This window comes from Nothoprocta perdicaria, unplaced genomic scaffold (assembly GCF_003342845.1).
Source record: "Nothoprocta perdicaria isolate Ctin4 unplaced genomic scaffold, notPer1 scaffold_347, whole genome shotgun sequence".
Taxonomy (NCBI): Eukaryota; Metazoa; Chordata; class Aves; order Tinamiformes; family Tinamidae; genus Nothoprocta; species Nothoprocta perdicaria.
In genome coordinates this window covers 90,785-107,104 of record NW_020455585.1, presented here as the reverse complement: position 1 = coordinate 107,104, position 16,320 = coordinate 90,785, and the positions used below count along the sequence as shown (strand labels likewise).

Genomic DNA, 16,320 nt, shown 5'->3' with positions numbered 1-16,320 from the left:
ATTGGATTGTCTTTGTTAATGTAAGTAATGTAATTAAAGAGAGCGAGTAGTTCCTARAATGTGTCTCCAAATGCAAATTTGCAGCTGCACGTGCTTTTGCAGACAAGGACTTCTTGCATTGGAACTTGTGCAGTCATCACGCAAGATACTGCCAGTTGAATTCACTGCAGCAACAGATAAAATTAATTGTAGCAGAAAGCTGTTGTCCTTCGGGACTACGCAGAGAAGAAAGGGGGAATTTGGCTAGTGGGTTTCACAAGTGTTTCCTGACAGCAGGGGAACAGYGAGGCTTTAGGAAAAGAGAGCTCTGCTTCAGGCTCTGAAGAAAACATGTGCTAGAGGGTCACATTCTTTTTCTGCCCGTTTTCTCCCAAGCTTGATTCCTTTCCCCTTATTCTTTCCAGATGCTCCCAGTCTTTTCTTGGTCCTCTTATAGTCTGAATTTGTGGTCCTCGGGCTTCCTGGGAGCCAGATGGGAGACTGGGGCCAATGTCCCAGTGTCCCATCTGATAACTGCCAAGRGAAGATGCAGAACAAGCAACAGTGATGCTACCCTCATAGATTCTTTCAAAAGCCAGTGACTTGTGCCCCCAGGGCTATTTTTGCATTTCACAGACTATGAGGGAATTTCTTTCAGCAGTTATCCCATTGCTTTTTGTATTCTCTCTTCTATCTAGCATCTTGTGTGGGTTTTTTGCAAGACATGTAGTTTATGCAGTGTTCCATAGCTTAAGTGTGTCTTATGTGATGAAGTAGCACTTTTTTGTTAGTTTTATATTTGGCGCCTGCTTGTTTATTGTCTCGCAATAGTTAAGGCCAGTGCTGTTATCTACCACTAAGATACTATGTGAGCTACATTTTGAGAGGGAGAGGTGAGTGGGGAAAGTTGCCCAAGGACATACAGGACATGGATACTACCAAATTTCAACTGCTGTTTTATCTCATCTACTGTGCTTCTGTCATCTGGCATGTCTGAAGATACCTATGATTGTCTTCAGAATAGACATGTTACATAACACGATGTCAGCGTCTGATTCTGCTGAAGTTCAGAGCTTTTTCAGAAGTTCTTTGGATGACCATTAGTGTTTTCGTTTTAATATTGTTCCACTTGGATAGCAAGAGCACACTGCTAAGCTGAGTTATTCCTTTGCTGTTCCRTCTTTGTAGTTTAATCGTTTTTACTGGTTCTCTCTTGGGCAGGCCGTGCTCCTCCTAGGAACACCACGGTTGATCTCAACAGCGGCAACATCGACGTTCCTCCAAACATGGCTTGCTGGGCCAGCTTCCACAACGGGGTGGCTGCTGGGCTGAAGATAGCACCTGCCTCCCAGATAGATTCTGCCTGGATCGTCTATAACAAGCCCAAAATCGCCGAGTTAGCCAACGAATACGCAGGCTTCCTCATGGCCCTGGGGCTAAACGGGCATCTCACAAAACTTGCCACGCTCAATATTCACGACTACTTAACAAAGGTGAGGCCTCCTCTCGCGTGCAACACAAGTATCTGTGGGACTTCAACTGCTTAAACATTAAAAAGGCAGCAGTCTGCTTTGAAACAGTGGATTGGRAGTTTCCTGGTATGGGCAGCTCTCAGTCACTTCGTTAATGTCAGTGTGTGACTTTTATTTCTGTTTAAGAGTCTTGCAGCAGTTTTGTCACTGGATCTTTCTGTGCTCTGTTGATGCACAGCAACTTGTGGCAGGTGAATTTACCTCTGCTCGTTCTGTATCAAAAGGTTCACCAGTTAGTCTTTCTGCGGTCCAGAATGGGAGCTAGCCCCTCAGGATTTTGTGGAGTTTGTTTTATATGATTTTCAACCCTTTGTGTTTGTGAAATCCCAATTAAACTCTAAAAAATGATTAATTTTCTAGCTGTTTTCAACTGTAAAGATCAGCGAACATGATATCAGGCTTGGTGGGAGGGAAGGACTGAAAATGGACTGCTAGGGTGGTGATGACCTTTAAAAGTTTAAATTTTATTTTTAAAACATRTCTTTTTGGGGGGAGGAACCAAAAGTCCCCATTATAATCATGCTTAGCATTTCACTGTGTAAGAATTTCCATTTGGATTAAGTCTGCCTCTTAACAGGAGTGTAAATGTGGAAAATACCTTTGCATTTGTGTTCCTCAAGAGATGGATTCAAAAAGCTAAACCACTGGGTATATTTGAGAATGCCAGACTTAAATTTCATCCGGGAAAAGCATTTTTCCCTTTCTGAACATCCCCTGCCTCCTTTCCTCACGGATCCTCGTTTATTATCACAGGGCCACGAGATGACAAGTATTGGGCTGCTGCTCGGTGTTTCTGCTGCCAAGCTGGGCACCATGGACATGGCCATAACGCGCCTCCTGAGCATCCACATCCCTGCCCTGCTGCCACCAACTTCAACGGAGCTGGACGTCCCCCACAACGTGCAGGTGGCTGCTGTCATAGGAATAGGCCTGGTTTATCAAGGCACCGCTCACAGGCACATGGCTGAGGTTCTGCTGGCTGAAATAGGTAACTGCAAACGTGGGGAAAACGGGGTGAAGGCAGGAGGAGACGCACAACGCTGCATGTTTTACACGGAGCAGCAGTGACATGGCAAAATTAATGCCTGTTTTCTGGAAGATGTGCTCTACCACTGCACTATTCACCTCTCGTTTGCCAAGGCCTACTCTGTGCTCTTCACTAGGATAGATGTGACTGGGAATGATGTCCCGTAGCACAGACAGCGCTCTCTGAATTAGCAGAAATATAGTAAGAGCAGCAAGACTGGACCTGTACCTTTATGTACCTTATGTACCTTTAGCATGTGGAAATTTTATCCAGGTAGAAGGGGCCTGGGGTTGCCAGTGGTTTGTTGAATGATCTACAGTAGTAACGTGTTCCTCCTGGCTTGAATGCCACATTTTTGGAAATCCTGACCCTCTGCAGCACCTGAGCAGATCTATTGCATAGCATACACCTGATGAAGCTGGCACTTTCCAGACATTGTTATTCCTGTTTGTTCCCAAAGGAATAGTCCTGGTAGAAACTAGAGACTGAAGCGCTGGATGGGGAAAAAGAAAAGCCTGTGTCCTTATGGACGGTCTTTTTGGGCGCTAAGTTGGTGGAAATGGAGCCATCGTTTCTTCACATCTCCTGTTTCAAATTGTGTGGTTAAGGAGTTCGAAACAGCTCTCTCTTATAGATGCTTTTGAGCAGGAACTTCTGATCATCAGTCTTCTGTGTAGCTGCTCTGATCTTATTTTCAACAGTTAACTTTTAATTTGTGTTTATAGGCAGCTCTTCAGAGACAAATTTTAGGGATAAAATTGTACCTGTTACGTTTTTAGCAGTTKGCTGTATGCAGCATTTTCTGGCTACAGCTTTTGAACACCATGGTCAACRTTTGTAAATACCTTCACAATATATATAATTATGGTATGGCGTTCCCAGTTGGTCTACAAGCAACATATCATTTGGTAATACAGACTGCTTCTGGGAGGCTTTATCATGTAGTGACAGCTTAATAATTATTATTTTAGAGAGGGCTTTCCTTTTGTTTCTTTTTCTAAGTGACTTTTATTTTCCCCATTCCATTAGAAATGTGATGTTAAGCCATGTTCATTTAGCTGGGATTTTAGAAGATGAATGTCACCATTCTGTTTTCTCAAGGACGTCCCCCGGGACCAGAAATGGAGTACTGCACAGACAGAGAGTCCTATTCACTCGCCTCTGGGCTCGCTTTAGGCATGGTTTGCCTAGGGGTAAGTGCCTCCTTTTGTTGTTGCTGTTGTTGAAATCGCAGTTATTTGAAGAATCATTATATGTTGGGATGGGGGTGCTGAGAATTGTTTCCTTTGGAATTCATCCTTTGGATGAAGGCACTTCTTTCTTTGTTGTTTAGTTGTGTAGAAAGGCACTTTCTTCTTATTTCTTCTCCTCTTCCTTCTTTAGCATGGCAGTAATTTGATAGGCATGTCAGACCTCAATGTTCCTGAGCAGCTTTACCAGTACATGGTTGGAGGTCACCGGCGCTTCCAAGCAGGAATGCACAGAGAGAAGCACAAGTCTCCCAGTTATCAAATTAAGGTACRTATTTTAACTGTTCGTATCATTCTTGCTCACTTAAATGGAAAGTAAGGATGTCTTAGAAGTCTCCAGTGGATCAGTATATCAGAGCACCGTAGGAATTTTGAATGATGCTGCATTCCTGGTTCTGAAAGTGGCTGTATTTTCACAGGAAGGAGATACCATAAACGTGGATGTCACTTGCCCAGGTGCCACGCTCGCGCTTGCCATGATCTATCTAAAGACTAACAACAGGTATTAACCTTGGAATTAATCTGCTTTTTTTTTTTTTTTTTTGGTACTAATTAGTGATAAATGTTTAAACTGCAGCAATGTTGGCCCTGCCTTGTGTGACTCGGGCAGTTTTGTTGCCCCATCAGATGACCTGTAAACCCTGTTCCTTAACTGTGCTCTGCAGATCCATTGCTGATTGGCTTCAAGCACCAGACACGATGTATCTGCTGGACTTTGTCAAGCCAGAGTTCCTTTTATTGAGAGTAAGAATTTCTCGTTTCATTTCCCAGTCTATTTGACAACACTAAAAATGCACCTTAAAATTCAATGTGCCTCTGTCACGTAGAAGACCTTAGCTATCTGGTAACTCAGAAAGGCCTGCTGAGCTGAGACCTTCAAACAAATCTCTGCTTGTACTAGGGCAGTTTGATGGTCATGCAGCCCTAGAGACAGAATTTGGTGAGAGATACTTGAATGATTCGTTTTGTTAGGAGTCCTAAATTAATTTGAACAGCTTAAGTAAACTTCTGTAGCTTTTTTTGAATGAACTTCAGATATTAAAAAATACAGGCAGGCCTCACCATCTGTTACAAGTATATGCCTTACTTTCAGGTAAATATACTAGCTAATCATATAGTGCACAAAATGTATTCTATGGTTCTTTTGTCTGCAAACAGGATTTGAGTTTCATAAAGCAAAATTTGAGTTTCTGTTCCTTCTGATATGAAGGCTGGAAGCAATGAAGGAGCTACCTRGGGTGTAGCTAGGTTTTCTCTTCTTCTTTCTGGATGCATTTATTGTGGTTAAGGGAAGGGGGGAGGGCAGGGAAATTCATTATATACTTTTTTCTWTCCTTGCATTTTGACTTTTCTTTCCTTACTTTTTGACCCTTCTAGACCTTGGCCCGATGCCTCATTTTGTGGGATGACATCTTGCCCAATTCCAAGTGGGTTGACAGCAATGTGCCTCAAGTAGGTATTTAGGCTTAATGTGTTTTCTTCCCATTTTTACCTCTCGCTATATTGCTACACACGTGAGCATCTCCATTGTCCTCTGAGCTTCACAAAAAAACACATATTAATTTATAATATTTCTTTGCTATATGAAACTTGATATGATGTAGGAGAGACCAAAGGCTGGACCAAGAGGTCTGTTTTTACAAACAAGTCTTGACAGGCTGAATAAAACTTGATGGGCCATTGGAAAAAAAGAGGCAGTAGGAGTGAAGGTAAATGGACACAAACTTACAACATGAGAATTTCTGATTTGATATATAAGGTCAAAAAAAATTCACAGTGTGAGTAATTGGATAGTAAAAGAGGAGCCTAAAGAGCCTGTGTGCTCCTTGCCTTTGAGGATATGCAGATCTAAACAGGATAAGTCCCTGAGGAAACCCTGATACACCTTTGAAGGTGCCCTGCTTTGGGCAGGGGCTTGGACTGCAGACTTCCAGAGTTCCCTTCCTATGGTGTTGGTGAGTGTTGCACTGGATCTCTTGGACCATGATGGAAGTGTAGGTCTCTTTGTAAAGCGTCATGATGCTCTAGCMCTAGAAGAGAGAGAATTGGGGAGAGAAAGAACTCTAAAAGACAAAATGTTAGAAAGAGAAAGGGATTAAATCTTTCTGCACATCCACGTGACCAGAAGCCACATGCCAAGCTGCTGCAGGGAGGTTGCAGTTGTGCATTAGAAGTAATTGTCTAACAATAAGATCAACAGTCCTCCAAGATATCTTGCTTAGAACATGGACTTGGCACCACTGGGTTTTTTTTTTTATAACAAGTTAGATGACCTAAAGTTACCTGCTTTGGTTTTGAGTGCATGCAGGGATATTGTGTTCTGACACAGTCTTGCCACTGCCTGTTTTTTGCCAAGTCTTTAAGAAACCAGATATGTGAGCACTGAAAAGCATCCCTTTTGGATCAGAAGTGTGATGAAGCAATAGCTAGTGAGGAAAAAAAAAAGTTAACTTTTATAAACCTATGAAACAGACCTTTTTTTTTTTTTTTTAAGACTTATGAACCGTGGATGCCCAGAAGGGTTTGGAGAGGGTCTCCTGGATTAATTTTTCTACCTCTTATGCTTTTTACAGATCATAAGAGAGAATAGTATATCCCTTAATGCAACAGAGCTCCCTTCATCTGAAGACCTGAGTTTGGAGACCCTGGTGTAAGTAGCATGTGTAAAGATCAGTCACAGCTAGAGAGGAAGATTGCACAAAGCCAAATTTTACTTCGGGAGCATGCAGCTAAATTAGGGATACTGTTATCTCTAATTGGTATCTCTAACTAGAGATATTAATATGCAAAGAAGGTCTGTCCCTTGATACTTGTGGAATTTTGTTCTCAGCTTTCTTTTGAGGAGGAGACTTTTTTATGTAGTCGAGAATTTGTGATGCTTATTCAGATTAGGAAAAGAGAATCACTCATTTCCTGTTTATGTTGCTTATTAGGCAAGCTCATGTCTACATCATTGCTGGTGCGTGTTTGTCACTGGGATTTCGGTTTGCTGGTTCAGAAAATCTGGCCGCATTTAAGTGCTTGGTAAGAGGTTTTTGTGCTTTTTTCACCTTTGATTTCCTATAGAGTTGTAATCTGTGCTTTGTATCTCTATTTAATATGTATTTCTTCTCTCTACAGTACAAATATGCAACAGATTTCCTGAAGTGTTTGTCAGCACCAACAGCTTCAATAGTAAGTTTGTTGAAGTTCTTTGAAAGTTCAAGGCAAAGGAGGCTCTGTTATGTGATATACTTCTATTCTCACTGAAGCCTTAACACAAATAAAAACATGCCTTTTACTTTTCTGTTTTACCAGATGTATTTATAGAGTGTGACAGGGCGGGGAATCATTTTTGTGAAGGACTTTGGTTCTCCACTCTCCCTGTGTCTGTGGAATGTGGTTTTTTGAACTCTAGGGTAGAGAATAACATACTGGGTCTGACATGTATTTGACCACAGAAGGATGACAACTCTTTTTTCTGCTCATCTGCTTGAAGACAGGTCATTATAATCTCGAAACATGTTTGAGCGTCTTGTTGCTGTCTCTCGCCATGGTCATGGCTGGCTCTGGAAACCTGAAAGTCCTTCAGCTTTGCCGCTTCATGCACAAGAAGACAGGTGGAGAGATGAATTACGGCTTCCACCTGGCTCACCACATGGCTTTGGGGCTCCTCTTTCTGGGAGGAGGAAGGTAACTTGCYGTTTTCAAAGATGGTGCTTTTTCGTCTTGCATTTTTCCTACTTCCAAACTGGAAATTGGAGCAAATAACAAAGACATTATRGGCAAATAACAGAGACATTCCTGGAGAAGAAGGACTTGCATGACTCTGCTTACGGTCCAGGGGATTTTTTTTTCCTCTTTTCCTGTACTCATACCTACATTTACTGCTTTCAATAACTTAGTCTCATCTGTTTGATCTTTTATTTGTCATCTCATGTTTAATAATGTTTGCAGGGTGAACCTCCTCATATTTGGACTCCTGGAGACTGGATAGTCTCTTGGAATTTAGAAAGCGGATGACACAAACAGCAGAAACTGCCACCACTATTAACAGCCTGTTTTTTTGTCAGAGCTCAGCTTGTGCAYGCAGCAGTTTTGGATCAGGTTTTAGTAGTTACTATCATTTGAATATTTTGTATATAACAGAGTAGAGGAGGATAAAGCCACAACAGTCTAGTAAGTGCAGTGCTTTAAAGCAGCGTGCATAAATATACCAGGAGAGCGTGGCAGCTATCCAGTGTTGGGATTGGGAGGAGGAGCTGTGCTTGGGTCCARCCTGAGAAAGATCTCTTTCCTCCTGCTTAAGTTTTTTCATCTTTAATTTTTTCATCTTTTCATTTTWAAAGTTTTTCCATCTGTCTAAATTACTCCTTCTTTTAGCCTCCCTTTCCATCAGAGTGACCTGATACTACTTATTAAGTAAGGAAAAACAATTCTTCCAGGCATTCTTTTCTAGAAAGATTAATTTGCTTCATTCTCATCTTTCTTTTTTCCTCGCCCTGTGTCTYGATGCTCATCACTTGCTCCCTTTTAAGCGCTCTGTCAGACTCCAGCACTTAATTCTTTGTTCTGGTTATTCTCTTTAAATACATACTCTAGCCCAAAGCTTTACAGAGCTACATGACGGATAGCTCATGTAATACGAATTTTTCTGTTGGCCTTTTCTCTGGCGCTGGATTCCTTTCTTTTGGCTTTCCATTGACTGGAACAGAGCCTTTTACTTCCAGGGGATGCAATCAAAGAATATGGGACATTTCATTCTTCATGGGTTAGTGAAAGTGAGAATTTGGCAGCTACTTCTGCCATCTCTCCTTGATGCTGACATGACTTTTCCATCATCCACATTATATATAGGCACGCTCATCTGCTAGGATTGTTACCATTTTAAGTGTGCTGCCTTTTTTGCCATGTTGTTCCCTTTACATCAGACAAGACAAACACTGATGCCAAAATAAATTGCCTTTTATCCAGGCTTTAAAAAAAAACACTCAGTGTGACTCTGTGTGTGGTAGCTTGGAAACTGTCCCCAGTGTCTGGAAGATCTAAACATTTTATTTTATTTTATTTTTGAAAATGCAAATCTTATTGCCTTCTAGATGCTATATTACTTAAAAAATGGCATGGGAATGTAGAAACATTCTAAATTCATTTGTGTTCATTTCCCCCCACTTCATGTTGGTTTTTCCTACTGTAGGAAGGCATTTGGAAATCCATTGCATTCCTGCACTTCTGTCCTTCCCTCCTGTGGGACGCTGAAGTATTTTGAACACCCGTGGTAGAGTTGCTAGCAGTTGTTAGCACTGAAAACTGACAAAAAATGGGTTTTTTTCCTGCAGATACTCGCTGAGCACCTCGAACTCTTCCATTGCTGCTCTCCTTTGTGCATTGTACCCTCATTTCCCTGTTCACAGCACAGACAACCGGTAAGGGTTTCCTACTGCTACATTACTACAGATTTCCTTCTAGCTTGTTTGGCAACTGTATTTGAGCTGTGTGCCTGTTGATATACAAAGATTCTGAATTCCTTGTTTCCCGCCCTGCAGGTACCATCTCCAGGCCTTGCGTCACTTGTACGTGCTGGCAGCAGAACCCAGGCTCTTGACCCCTGTTGATGTGGATTCAAACACTCCTTGCTATGCACTGATAGAGGTTACATACAAGGTAATTTGWCTGGGAGGGGGGAAAAGAGAGAAGGCCTTGGAGAAGGTGTGGGAGACAACCAAAAATGCTGATATACAGAAAACTTGCAGTGTTCATCGTTGTGACAAGCACTGTAGGGTTTATGTTTAAGTTGTGCTGGAGRCGAGTTAACTCTGTTGGCAAGTAGTCAAAGGGTTGTGCTCAGCTCACTTGTGCATTACTTGTACATTGAACGTGGGACAAGTAAAAGGCACCACAAATTCTTCAATTGTGTGAAAACAGAGCCAGTGTCACAGTTCTCCTCTTTCTGAAGAGGGGGAGCGTTTCAAAGGCMCAGAGATGGTTGGGACTGGCAGTGGGTTTAACAGCCTTTCCCTAATTCTGCCCCAAACCGTCCGTGTTATTTAACCAGAACCCAGAAGTAGAAACTCGCTGACTTGGGCCAACTTAATCATTGTAAATAAGCTGTGTGTTTTCTTTTTCTTTGCATTGAAATGAGATTTGCTAATATGTGGACATTGGTGGCTTTTTAAAGGGCACGCAGTGGTATGCAGAAGCCACGGAGGAATTGATGGCACCCACCCTTCTTCCAGAGCTTCACTTACTGAAGCAGGTAAAGCAAGTCTGCACTCTAATGAGAAATTTAATTGTCCAGCTTCTGTGCCACACTCGCTGCAAGGACAGAGAGGGAGACMTAAGGGATTTTTCTTAGATTCCCTGCCTAACCTCAGACAAATCCATGTTAAACCTTAGCCAGACTCTGGGAACTCTCTGCTACTGTGACAGCTTTGAGGACATTTCCATTGCTATGGAATACACAGGATATTTTTCCATGCACTGCTCCCTTTATTTCACTGTCGTGCTTTTAAGATCTGATGTAGCAGGGAATTCTCTCTTTCGAACTTCCCTGTGGGAGAAACAAAGCTGAGTTCTGTTCCCTCCAGATTTGCAGGGCAGGTAGTACTGCAGGGAGGCACCTGCCCTTCTGAATGCATGGAAAGAGCTTTAGACTTATCTAGAAAACTCTTGATTTRATGATTCTGGTTATATCTAGTAATRAAAGTGCTTACRTTGACAGATCAGAGTGAAGGGACCTCGGTACTGGGAATTATTAATAGATTTAAGCAAGGGAACACACCAYCTCAAGTAAGTATTTTTTATACTACTTGTTGAATGTTTTGGTTGTTGGGATTGGTTTTATTTTTGTTTTTCTTGTATTGTTGGAGGGTTTTTTTTTCTTGATTTAATTTTGTATTTTGTTCTTTAAACAAAAAATCTCCTGTAGTTTTAATACCTGCAGTTTGGAAAGAATTTGAGTTTTCATCAGTTTGCTGTTGTGTGCTCGGTGAAGAAAGAAACTGCGTAGTTGGTTTCACCTGTTGTAAATTATTCATGTAAAAACAGGGTGGGGGGAAAACTTGATAGTAAAAACCACAAGTATTGGCAGTGGGATTGAGCAGTACCAGAAACTACCTTAAACTCATGGTTTTAGTTTAGTTTTGAGTGGAGTTGATGTGATGTCATATTTCCCAGGCTGTTGATACACGAGTTCAGCTGCTACTGCTTTGTGAAATACCATTTTTCTGGCGTTTTAAGAAGTATACAAACTCCTACCTATTTCTTGTTAACTAATGCCGTAACTCMCATTGGGCTGCTGTGAAAAACAGAAATCATACCGGAATATAGTTTCAATAATTCTCACCTTTGTGCTTAACACCTTACAGTGTAACTTGTCACTGAGAATAGTATAGAAGCCAGCTGCATTCTTCATCAGCAATGTAATTATTCGAATTGCTTTAAGCGACACTGTTGAGGTTAGATTAAGCACTGCAGCGTTGTGTGCACGTTACAACGTTGTTRGACAACCAGCAGAGAACTGCTGTGGAGTGCAGAGTGGTGTGGATCAGAAAGCACATACTGATTCATCAACCACACCACAGTTGGCAGAAACCCACTTGTCTCCTCCTGCATTGAGTCTTCTACACTGACTTGTCCAAAAAAAGCTGGGTTTGGACAGAGGAGCCCTCAGAAGGCTGATATGTTTTCTTATCTGTAGCCCTTAAAATGGTAGAGACCTGGCTTTCTGGTGATGTTTTGAAGATGTGTCCATGTGTGGGAGAAGGATATTTTTTTCTCCCTCTTACTATGTGTGAATTGTTATGCTAAGTAGCCAGTTTCAGTATAGGTAACGTATGTCTTTTAAGGACGCCCATGGGCCTGAAGTTACTTGCACAGCTGTTACTGTTTTAAATCAGATAAAACATGCAGCTGTTTTGCAGGGGTGCAACTTTAAACTGTTGCACACTTCTGTTGGTAGGATGTCAGGGGATTTTTTGGCATTGAGGAAGGACCTCTTCACCATGCCAGCTTGCCCTTAGAGCTGTGGATACTTGTACAGGTTATGTGCTTGTCCTTGGTGCTGGGAGCTCATCCTTTAGCAATCTAGCGAGAACCTGCTGTCCCTTATATTCCTTGTATCAGGATGACTTGCCTCTTTTTCCCATTTGTTTGCCTGCCACCACATCATCTTTTGAGAGCAACCTGCCCCAGAAGAAAGCAAGGTTTYTATGCATATACCTGTTGAACAGAGTCCAAGCCATCAGGGCAAGGGATATTATCACATATAGCTGTTGCATACATGTATCTTCTACAGGTCTGCCTCGCTGTCTATAAGTACCAGTGTGAAATAAGCATATCTGCTCTTATTCCAGGTCGATTCTTTCCAAGGGGGGTGTCCTGTATGTGAAGCTGCGAGCTGGGCAGCTCTCGTACAAGGAGGACCCGATGGGCTGGCGCAGCCTCCTGGCACAGACCGTCACTCACCGGAACTCCGAGGCTCGGGCGTTCAAGGTACTGCTGCCAAACCAATTTCCTAGGTGGAGCAGAGCAGCAGTGAGACCTCTGCTTACGCAGGCAGCATGATATAGAGCAGCAAATGCTGGTAAATCTTTGGTAAAAAGAGCTTTAGGAACGAAGGGAGGTGCCCCCAAGGACAGGCAGGGAGCTGGGAATGGCAGCTCGGGAATGATTACGTGGTGCACTGCAGCTGACACGGCGTTTTTCAGCCCTGCCACAGGGTTGTGAGTATTGAAGTTATCTACTGGGCTTCAGGGGAGGGAGGCCTGGTGGGTTTTCATGGCCTGTGGGATGAGTTTGGGCCCAGAGCCACCGCGTGCACRTGCGTTTGCTGTGGACAGGCACAAGTGTTGGGTGATTTTGCCCGTGCTGTGTTTTGTGTAGGTTGCAATGTTTTCATGTGTATGCTGGGGAAAAAAAAGAGCAGGTACAAATTGCTATTTCGTTTGTGCAGTAAAACCAAAAAGTACATTTTAAGAGTATGTTTTAATCCGTTTTTTTTTTAGCCAGAAGCGATTTCAGCTTTCACTTCCGATCCTGCTCTGTTTTCATTTGCTGACTATTTCTGCAAACCGACTGTGAACATGGGCCAGGTATGATGCCTAGAGGTGGACTAACATGRTTTCTTGTTTTCATTAATTAAAAAGTAGGAAAATCTTATGTTAAACCAGAAAGAGCAGAGCTCAGTAATATATTCCTTCAAATAGTGGGAACGGGGAATATTGTAAGGGACATTCTGTAATGCAAAAGAGGCAAAACAGTGGTGTTTTTTTTTCCCTTGCTTACATCATGGTTTCTGCTAGTTGTGTTAGAAAATACACTAGTTGTATTCATTGTAAAATGTGTTTAATGAATGCTAAGAGCTCTGTTTAGTGTCCTGCAGTATTTAGGTGAAATCATAGCAAAACTCTTCTTTTTTTATTATTATTATTTTGTTTTGTGTTCTTATTTGTTTTTGTTTTTGTTTCTTTTTTGCATGGAGAACAGTTTCTCTGGAGGGAGTAAAATATATCCACATCTTAGCTAGTTTTAATAAGCACGGAAACTAAAGCAAGCTGTGTACCATTATTAGCTATCATTAATTTATGTAATGTCAGTGCATGGGTTAACTTTAATGGAAGGAAATGTGTGCAGTGTAAGAACCTGTAATAAATTGTACCTAGCATGTGCACTTTGTAAAAACATGTGTCTTTTATCAGAAACAGGAAATCCTGGATCTTTTCTCTTCAATTCTTTATGAGTGCGTTACTCAAGAAAATCCAGAGATGCTGCCCACGTACATAGCAATAGATCAGGTGAAGTAAATACTATTTTAATAGCTGTATTTCAGTGCAGGGCTGTTAGCTGCACACACTTGTGCAGAAGGAAGAGCCATARAAGTGTTAATGAGCTTGCAAGGAGACAGCTGAGACCATAGAGCAAATTGGAAAACGGTGTGATGTAATTAATGGAGTCTGAAATTATCCAAGAAACATTAGTCGACACTTTTTCTCAGCAGTTACTCAGAAGGAGAGTACTTGGAGTTTGTTCTTCATTTGCTTTATATTTCATATCAAGTTGTTTCCCCCTGTATTTCTCGTTCTTACAAATGGTTTTTATTTCCCCTCTGCTAGGCTGTGAGGCGACTGGAAAGGAGAGAAATGTCAGAGACATTTGAACTGTGGCAGATAAAGCTGGTGTTAGAATTTTTCAGTTCTCGGAGTCACCAGGAGAGGATGAACAGGAACCCGAAGCGAGGACTCTTCATGAACTCTGAATTTCTGCCTGTGATGAAGTGCACTATTGATAACACTTTGGATCAATGGCTTCAAGGTATAGAGAATATTAATACTCCATCCATGGGTTTAATTCACCATTCTTCTCTTTCTGACAGTCCAGATCYGCTGTTACCTCAAAGTACTGTGAAATGATAACGTGAGGCCAAGTACTTGCATGTTAGCATAAAACAACTTGTTTGCCTTTTTAGCCTCAAGATTACATGCCATATTCCTGACCAAAAATGTTTTTAGAACTGAAAGGGAAGACAATTTGGTTAGAAAATAGTACTACAGTGTGTACTGTTCAGAATTGAGTGCTTCTTTGTGAGTATTTAGATGTATATGAAGGCATTGATCTCATCTTTTCTAGCTAAGTGAAATGCCTCATCACTTGTCTTGTATGTTACAGCTGGAGGGGACATCTCTTTGCATTCCTACCTGAGCAGGCAGCCTACGGAGGAATCCCAGCTGAGCATGCTGGCTTGCTTCCTCATTTACCACTCCGTCCCAACGCCAAGCCAGCTGGCAGCTGGCGGCTTAGAAGGTAGGGCTGGCGTGTGGCACGGCACGCTGCACGGGCCTGCACACACATTTGGGGCCTTTGTGCTGCGTGTTAAGAGGAGTATATCCTGGACAGTATGTGGAAATGTGCAGCTGCTCTGAACGCTGTTCCATTTTCTTTTCTTTCCTCCTTGTCAATATATGTGTAAGTATTGATGTGTAAGGCGGATGCGTTAGGTAGAACAACAGAAGAGAGAAGTAGCATCTTGGCCTGTTCCTGACCTACGAGTAAAAATGYTCCTAAAGGGCAACAGGACCAGAGGAGAAAAGCTGTGGCAGGGGAAAGCAACCTTTATGTTATGTTAGCCTTGCACTGAATGTCCTTAAGTCTTTTTGAGAACCGAGTTAGAGTGGTCCCCTGGTCTGGAAACAGTGATGCTTCTGAGCCCTTCCAGTTGGCAGCTTTTCTTTTGCCTTTTATCAGCCCAGCCTAAGAATATTCAGCTCCTTGTTTACTCACCTAAGAACTGACTTTTTTTTCTCAGGTTGTAGAAGCAATGCAGCTATGCTTTGATTTGGGGAACTCTGTGGCTTCCTAAGGGGTGTGAAATGAATGTTACTACCTCAGTGGTGAACAAGAGCAATCTATTGCTGAAGCCTTATGAGAGGCCACAGCCCTCTGGCCTGGGAGACTGTGCAGGCCGTGCTGCCTTGGGCTTTTCTTGGATATTTTTAGGTCAGGCATCTATACAGGCCAGAAGACCTCAGTGCTATTTTGCAATGTCTTCTGTATCTTTTATTAGCCTTTATTCTGGGAGTTCCTGCTGTGCTAAACAAATTTGGGCTTCCTTTTTCAATTGTGCTTGGCTAGGCAGCAAAACTTCCATGAATACAGTGTTTGCAACGAAACGTGTGGTAAGGAACACATCTCTTTGTGCAAACGGGACCTGAAATGCAGACCTGAACACTGGCTGACTCTGTATGCTCTATTGAAACTCACTTCCTGGGCATATGCAACACCAATATGTAATCCTTTTGTTTTTCTGTCGTCCCTTTAGGAAGTACGAACTTCTCTGAGCTGCTTTTGAAGTTCAAGCAGTTGAACATGCCCGTTCGTGCGCTGCTGAGGCTCGCTCCTCTGCTGCTTAGAAATCCACAGTCCATGGTGCTGTAGTTACGCCAGCGTAGAAGCTCGTGGCACTCATTTCACAGGCAGAGACTGAACAACAGAGCCAGCCGTGCATTGATTCGTATTCTTTGAAAGAGAGAGAAAATGTGCTTTAATTTTGTAACTTCCCGAACAACAAAAACTTCAAACTTGCCCCTAGACGTGTTGACTGTGAGCAGGAGTTATTTATAAWTTGTTAMAATGAGAGAAGAAATGTGTAAAAGCGAACTAATAATAAATTTACTTTTGTTATTAAAACTTATTTACAAAAAACTTGTTTTTTTGTGGTGAATTTTGAAAAGACCTTGGCTGGGAACCACRTAATTTCCTTGTTTTTATAACATCTTTGCCTGTGGTGTCTCTAAATCTGCTCCTATGAGGTAGTGCAGGGTTTAGAAGATGGGCAGCCCCGAGGAAGCCGAACTTTCCTTTCCAGCCTGATACCCTGGAGGAAAAGCAAGTGAGCTGCCAGCCCCGCTGCTCGGCTTGTGCCAGGTAATGCCTTTCAAGAACTGGTGTGAGCTTTCCATCTCGTTCACGGGACTTTTCTGTCTCGGGCTACTGGGTACCCCTTGCGTAAGTGTTTTCTCTGTAAATATAAATTGTTCTGCTCTGACTCTTCTGCCAC

General features: G+C 42.2%; 1 protein-coding gene across 3 annotated transcripts in view; it reads left to right on the top strand.

Annotated features, from left to right (window-relative positions):
* ANAPC1 (anaphase promoting complex subunit 1) overlaps positions 1-15,937 on the top strand; it is a 38,687-nt gene extending 22,750 nt beyond the window's left edge. The window contains exons 27-48 of one of the 3 annotated variants that reach the window (XM_026044019.1): positions 1,201-1,472; positions 2,265-2,499; positions 3,640-3,731; positions 3,922-4,056; positions 4,208-4,290; positions 4,454-4,532; positions 5,166-5,240; positions 6,362-6,438; positions 6,722-6,812; positions 6,909-6,962; positions 7,267-7,460; positions 9,107-9,193; positions 9,314-9,431; positions 9,946-10,023; positions 10,489-10,556; positions 12,122-12,260; positions 12,773-12,859; positions 13,466-13,561; positions 13,880-14,078; positions 14,433-14,487; positions 14,542-14,567; positions 15,583-15,937. In XM_026044019.1, coding sequence (XP_025899804.1) covers positions 1,201-1,472; positions 2,265-2,499; positions 3,640-3,731; positions 3,922-4,056; positions 4,208-4,290; positions 4,454-4,532; positions 5,166-5,240; positions 6,362-6,438; positions 6,722-6,812; positions 6,909-6,962; positions 7,267-7,460; positions 9,107-9,193; positions 9,314-9,431; positions 9,946-10,023; positions 10,489-10,556; positions 12,122-12,260; positions 12,773-12,859; positions 13,466-13,561; positions 13,880-14,078; positions 14,433-14,487; positions 14,542-14,567; positions 15,583-15,698 — 2,456 coding nt within the window. In that variant the 3' untranslated portion in view covers positions 15,699-15,937. Of the gene's footprint in view, positions 1-1,200; positions 1,473-2,264; positions 2,500-3,639; positions 3,732-3,921; positions 4,057-4,207; positions 4,291-4,453; positions 4,533-5,165; positions 5,241-6,361; positions 6,439-6,721; positions 6,813-6,908; positions 6,963-7,266; positions 7,461-9,106; positions 9,194-9,313; positions 9,432-9,945; positions 10,024-10,488; positions 10,557-12,121; positions 12,261-12,772; positions 12,860-13,465; positions 13,562-13,879; positions 14,079-14,432; positions 14,568-15,582 lie in introns of all 3 variants that reach the window. The other 2 variants (XM_026044017.1, XM_026044018.1) reach the window with 2 other exon arrangements.
* Positions 15,938-16,320: the final 383 nt, after the last annotated feature.